The following is an 11,702-nucleotide window of genomic DNA, read 5'->3' on the forward strand; positions in this document are numbered from 1 at the left end:
TCATATTGTACTTAAAGCGCGGAAATCACTATGTGATCGTTGTAAACTGATCGAACGTTGAAACAAAGTTATAAGTAAAGGTTTCTTATCAATGTTGTAATTAGATCTTTGAATATAGTTAATCTTATCAAAAATAACGATTTTGTCATCAACAAATTGAAACATAACTGATTTTGTTTTATTGACCCATTGGTGGCATTCGACTGTTGTCTGCTCTTTGGTCGGGTTGTTGTCTCTGTGACAAATTCCACATTTCCATTTTGAAGTTCATCTATATTATTAATTATTTTTGCTGTTGTGAAACTATTGTAGTATGAAACTTCGTAATTCCTACGAACTTGATTTCAAAAGTCCTATGAATGTTTTTATGTCTACCGAAAAAGTTAAGTTGGAAACAGGTCCTTTATTAATACAAATTCCAAATTTTGATCATAGGAATAATCAAGATTGATTAAATCTAGTATTTGTAGTGATATTCCGTTCTCTCACTGGAGATTGAATGGTTGATTCAGCATTACTCGTACTATGAACTATGAACAAGTAATGTATTCATTCTATTAACAAATATTTTCGTACTCCTTACAAAATTATCATATTAGAATTTACCTGTGTACGTTATATAGTTTAATGACATGTTGTCCTAGGTTACAGTTGTCTATGTGATAGCGTTTTATTTTGTTAAATTATTAATATTGTATGCATATTCTACATAAATCACATTTATTCGTTCGAAGTATATTTATTTATTGTTTCTCTATATGTCTCTCGTTTTAATCGATATTTTAGAGTGTAACTGTTTATGTTGTAAAGTTATATGTCCGTTAAGGTCCCGATAAATGATTGTGCCTTTGGAAAAGTTATACCTATTGAATTTGTAAGCATCTGACGTATGTAGTGGTTATTGTTTTTATATAGGTTAGACCTTTGATTTTCTTGTTTGAATTGTTTTGGGCCCTTTTTATCTCGCTGTATTTTGTAAACCAAGGCTCCAGTTTATAGATCGTGCTTTGACATATAAGTGTTTACTTTTACACATTGTGATTTGAATACAGTGTGTTCATATCTGCACTCATACCATATCTTCTTATTTCTAAGTTCGAGTTGATCAGTCTTGTTTATGTTGTGCTTGGTCTGGTGTGTGATGCTAAGTTAGTTTGTAATTGACCCCTTAGTTTGAATATTACTTTGGTATCTTCCAATTTAGAATGTATTTTTTTAACCAAGGATTTCGTTTTTGTTTGGAAAACGTACTATGCGTTAGTCGTCTTGAAAAAATATTCAATCACGCTAGTAATGTGTGCCTTCCTATCTATTCATATAAAAACAAAATAAGAATAAGATAATGAGGTCTGTTAACCAATAAGACATCAATCCACCGAAGTTTAAATGAATTGAATGTAAGCAATAAAAGGCAATCCGTGCGGCATTTAGCAATGAGTAAACACGATAACATTAATTCCGATATATGTTTTACAAGACCTGGGAATTAAAAATATAAAACAATATAATTGAGTAAACTTACGGTCTTATTTATCAATAAAACGGTTCAAGAAAAACAAATTTGACAAACATAAACCACCAACAAGCACTGATCTGCAAGCTTCTTAACAGGCACATTATAATTTAGCGGGGTTGAACATGTTCGTTGGCGTCTAGCCTCCCCTAACCTGGGACATTGAGGTATCAATTCATCATAACAAAACCACTACAAATCAGTTAAAAAGGTGCAAGCTCATTATTGATAAAGAGTAAACTCATAGCAAACATAAAAACTAGACCTGACGTTGCAGGGTATAAATACACAAAAGAAACTGACAGCTAGTTCAGATTCAATAATAACTAATATGAAAGCCATGCATTATAAACTGTGTAATTAGAATGTAATAACATGTTGAAAAAAATCATAAAATATCTTAAGTTTTTTTTTTATTTTGTTATCATTTAAGATCCTCGTATACTTCCTCATTATTGCTATTCATCTGAGTATTAGCACGACCACTAATCTCAATAATGTCATAAACGCCACTCTGCGTATCACTAGAACGTCGACTTCGTTCATAATCGTTAATTTGTCTGGGAAGTGGTAGTTCACCAAGACGTCGGTTGTTGCTGAAACATGATCAATGATATGCAGTCAATTGTTAAACTGATCAAGGTATTCTTAAAGACGCTTTAAAAACATCGAACATCGATATATATTAATAACATTAAATTAGTTTTAAACGTCCGAAGCACTTTTATGTATCACAGTCATCCCAATTAAACACGCTGAACCCATGCAGTTTAAAGCCAGAGATGTAAATGATTTGTATGTTCCCAAGAAATCAGTTATTTCTATGTTTCATATTGATATCAATACCACATGTCATTGTTTACAATAATTATTTTTAAAACATTATCACGTGACCCTTAATTTCCAATTTAGGAACATTTACAAAAATGTTTTCCTCATTGAATCTATCATACCGATAAATTAGAGATCATAAAAAAAACCAAACACACCTCCTCTGTCTCATTTTACGGAGTCTTTCAATTGTCACATTCACCTTAGGGTTTAGAAGATTTTTTTTATCTTACCTGTACTTCCACTTCTACAACTATGTGATCCCATGCAAAAATCCTTAAAAAGGGTCTAAAATTATCGGTTATGAGATTAAAATTTGAGGAAATACGTTTAAATTAATCACGTCTTTAAATATAAAACATAGAAAACTTACCCTGCCATTTTGTTTTGCTCTGCTAAAAAGGAATATAACATTTCAACTTGAGTGGGAGGAGTAAGAAAACATAATAAAATATTTACAGACGGAAACCCTTGTTTAAACAATAGTGATAAATGAACAGTGTGTATTTGATCTTTTTTGTATTGTTCTTGTTTAAATTTCATTCATTGTTCGTTTTTTAGGAGCTTTTGATATTTTTTATCCTTCGTGAAATAAAACAACACGATACCAACATACATATGTATGTGTTATTAAGGGTACATATAATTGCAAATAATTTCATGTTCCGCAGAGAAAACAATTAAAGTTAAATGTAGCAAACATAATATAAATATCTTTTGGATTAAAGAAATGTGTGTTAAGTCTAGCTACAAAATTTTGGAACATAAAATGACACAATTTTTTTGATACGTGGATTAATAAAACACTTATCCGAAGACAACATATTGCGCAAAGATATGACGCTGTATCTTCTTAAATAGAAATATGTGGATTAAAATCGGTACTAAACCTTTCATTTGTATGATTGTCGCATAACATACATATTACACTATTTCTTTAATAATGTTACCATATTTTCATTAGTCATGGTATGCAATGTAAAAATGTTATTACCAAATTCATGTTAAGATCATTACAAATAAATAAAGGCAACAGTAGTATACCGCTGTTCAAAACTCATAAATCCATGGACAAAAAACAAAATCGGGGTAACAAACTAAAACCGAGGGAAACGCATTAAATATAAGAGGAGAACAACGACACAACACCGAAACGCAACACACACAGAAACGGACCAAGCAACAGACAAAACACCACGAGAATAACAAATATAACATCAAAACCAAATACATGAATTTGGGATAGACAAGTACCGTGCCACGTCTTATCTCAAAAATAAGAGAAAACACAAACGACTCAACGTTAAAATGCAACACACACAGAAACGAACAATATTATAACAATGGCCATCTTCCTGACTTGGTACAGGACACTTTTAAAGGGGAATAAAAGTGGTGGGTTGAACCTGGTTTTATGGCATGCCAAACCTCGCACTTTAATGGCAAAGTTAAATATAACATTGAAATGACAACATAATATTACAGGACTACAATACAAATAAAAAGGAGACCATATTAGACAAAGAAAAGCATGATTAATAGATAACAAAAAGCATCAGGTTTAAAATTCAATACGCCAAAAACGCGTCTTGTCCACACAAGACTCACTAGTGACGCCCAGATATAAAAGATCGAAAGTGAAAAAAGTACAAAGATGTACAGCACTGAAGATCAAAAGTTGAAAAGGTTTTGCCAAATACGGCATTGTTTGTATGCCCGGGATAAGAACATTCTTATTATATCGAACAATTCATGCTATTGCAAACAGTAAATTTTAACAAATGAATATGAAAGAGATATACATAATGAAACTGAAGTATTAACTAATTACAGAAAACTAAACCCGAATACATAACGCCCAGATATAAAAGATCGAAAATAAACTCATAATATATACAATCATTAACGTTGTGAACGACGAACACCTGGTTCGTGCATAAAAGATTGATAAGAGATGAAAATGTGTTTTAACAGCCAATGTTTGTCAGTTGAGGTGCATAGCGGACCATCAATTCCAAAAGTTAAAAATAAAATAACACAGCTGAAAATAGCAATATATTACTACACAATATTGTTTTCCCCTTGGCATAACCTGCAGATTATGTCTACAATCTACAAAAGAGGGACGAAAGATACCAAAGGGACAGTCAAACTCATAAATCTAAACAAACTGACAACGCCATGGCTAAAAAAATACAAACAGAAAAACAATAGTACACACGACACAACATAGAAAACTAAAGAATAAACAACACGAACCCCACCAAAAACTAGGGGTGATCTCAGGTGCTCCGGAAGGGTAAGCAGATGCTGCTCCACATGTGGCACCCGTCGTGTTGCTTATGTGATTGCAAATCCGGTAAATAGTCTAATTCGGTAGGTCATATTCATGAAAGGGAAGGGGATTGTATTTACGACGTAAGGAACATATCCGATATCATTTGTGAAACGGTTATTCCATAACGGTCAACCAACTCGTGATGGCGTCCGTAAAATTTACGAAGGGATGATTTCAACTTCACCATTTGGAACTTTTGGTTTAATAGCTTCCTTGTGAGCAGCAAACCTCTATCAAGAAATCATGATAGGAAATGCAAGCACGGGAATATCGTATCAATTGGGAGATATATACCCCGTATGCAGGTGCTGCTGGAATGTTGCTACTTAGAAATGGAAAGTTCACAATTTGAAAGCTGAAATCATCTCTTTTGTCGTAAAGTTTTGTTTTCAACCGACCCTCATTGTCAATTTCTAGATGTAAGTCAAGATATGAAGCCGACTTAACTGTATCTGTAGTATCCTTTATCTCTAGTTCGATTGGATAGATGTGTTCCACATAGTCACCAAATTTTGAATTGTTTAGTGAAAGAACATCATCCATATAGCGGAAAGTAGAGTTAAAGGATATTGCTAACTTATTATCTCTCTTCCTAAGAAGTTCCTGCATGAAGTCAGCCTCATAATAATAAAGAAACAAATGTGTTGTCAATCAAGAAATCAAGCATCTTGATAATATCAGTTTCAGAGAATTTTTTGTTTGAATCAGAGTGATTCTTTACAAAGTAGGATTTATCCCTCCCTAAGACAAGATACTTGTATCTACGTTGGCCATTCTTTTTTATGAAGCAAAGTAATACCAACTCTTTCTATTTGTCTTTTAGTTTGGAATGTGGAATACTAGTGTACAGAGTAGAAAGTCAAATGTTTTAATACTGTTACAAGATGAAAGAGAGTTAGATTGTATGTACTTTAAAAGATCTTTAGAATTTTTAAGTAACCACATCTGATTCACGCCACCTCTAGAATAGGCAGTTACACAATAACTTTGAAGCCCGTCTTTGATTGCTGATAAAATCGATGTTAATAATTTAGAAAGAGGTTTCGTGGAGCACTTGGAAGACCCAGCAATATACCGTTGTTTGTAAGAACACTTATGTAGTTTAGGTATCCAATACAGTGATGGAAGATCCAGTTCTTCATCTTTGGTTGAAATTCCAAAGGAACATAATACAGACCTATGATTATCCAGGATTTCCTCTTTGGTAAGTGTTGTGAGGGTATATGTTGAGTTTCTAAGTGAATTGTCAATACCTAATTCGTTTATCAAGCAGTTGATGTAGTGACTATTACACACAAAAACGATGTTATTTGGGGCTTTATCTGCGGGGACAACAACATATTTGTCATGGAGGTCGGATAGGTGTTTTGCAACATTTGGGTTTTTAAAGATTGACGTAGCATGGGCATTGATGGACCCATTCAGTTTCTTAATTCTGATTTGTATCAACGACCTCACTGCCTTAATCCATTCGGAAAGAGTGTCTACGTCTTCCTTCTCGCGCTTCGCCCATTGCCTGGCATAATCCTCGACTGAATCCATCAAAATTTTAAAGTTGTATTTCCAATTGATGGATTTAGGCTCACGATATTTGGGACCTTTCGATAACACATTTCGTAGAGAAGTGTTATTAACAATGTTAAGGTCACCGGTAATAACAAAGTAGCGTATCTCAAATTATGTGTATATCACTCAGTTTAAGGTATCAAGTTGTTAAATGGGTTTTTTTTTCGAAATAAAACAAAAATCACACCTACCATTTTGATTACGGTTCAATCTACGGAAAACAAAAAGACCAAAAATAATTACGACAGCTGTAACTACAGAACAGCCAACTGCAATAGCTACAAGTAGACCAGCGGAGAACTGTTTGGATGGTTCAGCTTTAATCACTTGATTGGTGTCTGAAAGTAAAACGAAGTAAATTGTGAATGATGTAGTTTGGTAGTACATTTTATTATTCTATAACGTATGTTGTTCTTTAAAGCGAAACCGTTGACAAATGTTACTTTTTATATATAGTTTAAGTATATATAGTGTAAATTAACAACAGGCCGAGGGTATTTCTTTTTTTTTCTACATCTTAACTCTTTGGTATAAACCGTTCATTGATAAACCTAACATAATTAAAATTGAAAATGGAAATGGGGAATGGATCAAAGAGACAACAACCCGACCATAGAAAAAACAACAGCAGAAGGTCACCAATAGGTCTTCAATGTCGCGAGAAATTCCTGCACCCGAAGACGTCCTTCAGCTGGCCCCTAAACAAATATATACTTGTTCAGTGGAAATAAACGTCATACTAAACACCAAATTGTACACAAGAAACTAAAATTAAAAACATACAAGATTAACAAAGGCAAGAGGCTCCTGACTTGGGACAGGCGTTTGTTTTATTATAAACACTTTTTATTTTACGATTAGTAATGTTACACCTTTTACCAACTTATGTCATGTATAACATAATACCGCGGTAATAATATATCTTTAAATAAGTATTATTATTCAAAGGTTCTGATATCTGTTTTCCTTCTCTCATACATGTTTTCATATATGTAATAAAACTCGTTCTAACGATGAATTTCGCTTTTCAAATGACCATATAAATCATAATTTTTCAATAAAGGCTTTGGTATTTGAATCCTCTAAACCAAAAAGTTATTGTAACAAAATCGTAAGCATTGTCCATGTTGTCTGATGTATCTTTGTATTTGATTTATAAGTTGACCAATTATAAAAAAAACTAAATTGACAAATCACCATTATTGCTACCCGACATTTAGGCATTATAAGCATTTTACCGGATTCATGATATACCATGGTTTTAAAAGAACTAAAGATCATTGCGTTTATCGAGTCTGGTAGGTAAATTGCACACTGTAACTGTCATTTTAACTGTAAAACTTCATTGATGAAGTACCTTAAAAAATGTTAACAGAAAAAATAGCTTTTTGCAGCTGACTTTTTTATGTTAAACTATTTGATGTTACCTTGGTTTTTGTCTTTGCTACAATTTTGAATATGAAAATCAAGTCCTATGCAATCAGATCCACCAAACATTGGAGAAGGGCTGTCACAGTTACGTGATCGATTTTTGAATCCGTTTCCGTAAGTTGTATTGCAAGACTCCCATTCCTGCCAACTTCCCCACTGTCCATGAACTGCAATGATATAAGGCGTAAATAAATTGGTTATGTAATCCGGATTGTTTTCTTTCAATCGATGTATGACTTTTGAACAGCGGTATACTACTGTTGCCTTTATTCATATCTTTTTGCATTCATTTAAGAAGATTATATAATATGAATTAAATTATAAACAAAGTTTAATACAAATAACTATTGATATTAAATGATAAAAAAAAACTTCAATTTATAACATTGTCATATCTGATATAGCATTATTATGTGTTTATGTCATATAGATCTCGCTACGTTTAAACACATTGTATACTAAGTTGTTGTATTTGATTTTAAAAGAATGAAATAGGGTTAGTTTTGATGACCTAAAATCACGTTCCCTGCAGTTATAAAAGAGGGACGAAAGATACCAAAGGGACAGTCAAACTCATAAATCTAAAACAAACTGACAACGCCATGGCTAAAAATGAAAAAGACAAACAAACAACAGCACACACGACACAACATAGAAAACTAAAGAATAAACAACACGAACCCGACCAAAAAACTAGGGGTGATCTCAGGTGCTCCGGAAGGGTAAGTGAATACGTGGGAACATTATTGGATTAGTATTTAAGATGTGAATGATAAGCTACAGAAAGATAAATAAGAAAAATTACTTTCACAATATATATTGTTACAAAGACGACTTTCTTTAAATCTTCCATGGCAATAACGTCCTCCATGGGATGGTGTAGGATTATCACATGTCCGAGTCCTGTCTTGTATTTCACAATTTAATGTTGCATTACAGCTATTCCAGGAAGACCATTCTCCCCAGCTGCCATGGACTTAAATAAAGAAGAAAAAGATATATTCTTATACAGTTATAATAAATTTAAAAGATATACCTGTGAGGAATCTAAAATAAATATTACTTAATAGACAAAGATTTTAAAAATGTTCACTTGTATCTCTTTTTAGTTCAAATTTAATTTTAAAATCCGATCAATATATTTTGTATTAACCTAAACTATCAACTCAATACAATGTTTTCTATCTAATCTTATGTATTATCTTATGTATTGCTGTCATAGCTATATATATAGGGTTTCATAATATAGATGTAGTGATGTGCATCTTAATCTTGCAGTTGCATTTCGACCCAAGAAAAAAACTGTAATGAAACAATTCTTAAGAAATATACTTATTTTTTATCAAGTCATTTGTATCTGATTTTTTGTAGAGTTATGTTGCTATGGTGTATTTGTTTAACAAATCATACATGATAATATCCAGGGTTTATAAGTCTACTGGTGTTTAAACACTTAACGTATCTTTCGTCGTGGGCGTTACAGATAGGCTCCCACAGTTTATGACTTTATAATAACTACCAGTGCAACGTGTTGTTTATAATTTGCATATACGTTTCAGAAAGTGTTCTTCAAACTCATGTGTCTGTACTCTGAAGAAGTTCCTTATAGAAATCTGAACAAATCATTAAAATAAACAAGTGTTTTGCCAAAACATGAGAACATATCGAATAATGCTGATGTTACTGAATGCAAGTCAAAACTAATATTACTTATAATACGCAATACTGTCTTACATAGTGTAGATTCATTTATGTTAAAAACTTTGTGGGTACCAAATTTAGAAGTTAGATGAAAATTTGCTTTTTCGTGTGTAAATTCAATAATGTCATTGTTTTTCTTTCATTTATTTAAAAAAAAATGATTTTTTGAAATAAGATTTTCAAAAATATCTTGTAAAACAATTTGCTATAGAACTATAAATCTATGAGAAAAATACAAGGGTAAGCGGGAAAAATTGTGTAAAAGATAATACAAGAGTATTCGGAATACCTGACAAAGGACAATATAAGAAAAAAAACGACTTATATCATACGAATCTAGATAAATTATATCTACCTGGACATCCAGCTATCTTGCACCATAGCCATCCATAATCTTGCCCAATACAATCTTTGCCTCCTGCAGAAGGAATTGGACTGTTACATTCTCGCCACCTTGATATGTGTCCTAGGCCACAGGAAAGACTACAACTACTCCAAACGGACCACTCGCTCCAGTTTCCACTTACTTAAATTGTAAATTCAAGTTAAACAAAATACGATAAGTTTAGACATGATAGAAATAATCTATGTAACATAATTGATCCACTGCAAAAACCTATTGCATTTGTTTTAACAAAGTAGTAAATTCTTCTATATTGTTTTTATCGGTACTCACATTAATTTTATTTTTTAAATCTTAAAACATAACTATACATAGATAAATCTTGTGTTATATGTTCAGTTGAATACCTTATGATCGGACATCCTGTCGATGCTATTAACTTAAATTTTGAAATGAAAAAAGGGATGTGTTTATTGGTCTTTTCCTGACGTTTTAACATTGAATCTGTTCGATTTGTACTACATCAAATTTTAGCATGTTTTGTCTGGGATAACACGATTATTTTAAGTTGTGATTTGCGATTAACTATTTTTCATTAACTCCGAGTGCTATCATTTCGGTGCTTTGTGTCTATTGATTTTTTTAATCTGTATTTCTTTTGTTCCTCGTACAGTTATGTTGAGGATCTTTTGAAATAGGGAATGAGTTAAGCGGTCACAAATATGTTCAACTCACCATATTTGAAGGTACCTGTGGATCTGCAGTTTTTGTTGGTTCGTATCTGTCATAATTGTCCTTGTTTATGTTTTTTTATTTAAGATAACCGATTGTTTTTCTCGTTTTGGATTATTCACATTTGCCATGTCGGAGCCTTTAATTACCTCTTTATGGTGAGTTAACGTTATTTTCTTAGTTTTGAAGGCTGTAAGGTTGAATTATTTGCCTTCATTCCTTTCCTTCAAACTTTGAGGAATAGTTTAAAAATTGGCAGACATAACACATATCTATATTTGTATGCTTATGGCAATATTGATGCACTTACTGTCTGTTCTCAACCATCATCGATAAATAAAATAATAATATTCATTCATAAGTCTTTAAACTCAATTTGAGGTTTAGATAAACCTTCGACAAGCTCGATGCAATCGATTGTTGTTAATGTACTGGAATTGTATGCAACAACTTTCAATTAAGAGGCAAAGTTAGCGCATGCTCACCAATTGTCTACTCAAGTAAATGCATATACCAAGTCAGAAATATTACAGTTGTTTTATCGTTTAATATGGTTGAGCTTTTGATTTTTTTCCGTTTCTTTATGAATTTTCTCTTTGAATTTACCATAGAGTTTGCTTTTTTTTTTTTGTTATTTTAGTTTAATTGACCACTGATGTGCAAGATAGATACAATCAGTTCTTATTTCCGATAACATGGCGACGTCAATTCCAAAATATCACAGTGTATTTACTTGTCAATTAATGTGAATCTCTGTTTGAGTAGGCTAATCAAATATTGGCTTAAAAAATGTACATTGAAACAAGATCGAATTGTTGCGATATTTGTGTTGTTCGGTTTTTTGTAATATTGACGAACATGATACTGTCTTTCTGTGACTTTATTTTTCCATTAACAGATGGTATCTCCTTTAATTTATACATGACATAAAGTATTTAAATTCAAATGGTTTTCAACCCTTCCAATGTGAATTGCATAACACTTGTTATTGAATCACCATTGCAAATATTACAAGAGTTAATTTGATACATTACGCAGAGCACTAGCATGTATATGATAACATACCGTTGATGTATCAAAACATGACAATAGTTCTGTGTAAAACATTATCGCATAATTAGTACTCAAACATAAAAAGACAAACCTTCACTACAAGTTCTGTCAAAACTAATTAGAAAAGACGAAAGGAAACATATTATCTTTATCCGTTTGACTACATGTAGATGTAAAATTTGGTCCATAGCCAT

At 32.1% G+C, this 11,702-nt stretch overlaps 1 protein-coding gene across 1 annotated transcript; it reads right to left on the minus strand.

The window, feature by feature from the left end:
* Positions 1-1,937: 1,937 nt before the first annotated feature.
* Positions 1,938-11,702, minus strand: LOC143052286 (coadhesin-like). The gene is made up of 7 exons (XM_076225292.1): positions 11,600-11,702; positions 9,736-9,906; positions 8,485-8,655; positions 7,676-7,846; positions 6,440-6,586; positions 2,718-2,739; positions 1,938-2,109 (listed from the first exon to the last, which is right to left on the minus strand). Exons 1-7 carry the CDS (start codon positions 11,700-11,702, stop codon positions 1,938-1,940), a joined length of 957 nt encoding a protein of 318 aa, XP_076081407.1.

This window comes from Mytilus galloprovincialis, chromosome 11, assembly GCF_965363235.1.
Source record: "Mytilus galloprovincialis chromosome 11, xbMytGall1.hap1.1, whole genome shotgun sequence".
NCBI classification, from domain to species: Eukaryota; Metazoa; Mollusca; class Bivalvia; order Mytilida; family Mytilidae; genus Mytilus; species Mytilus galloprovincialis.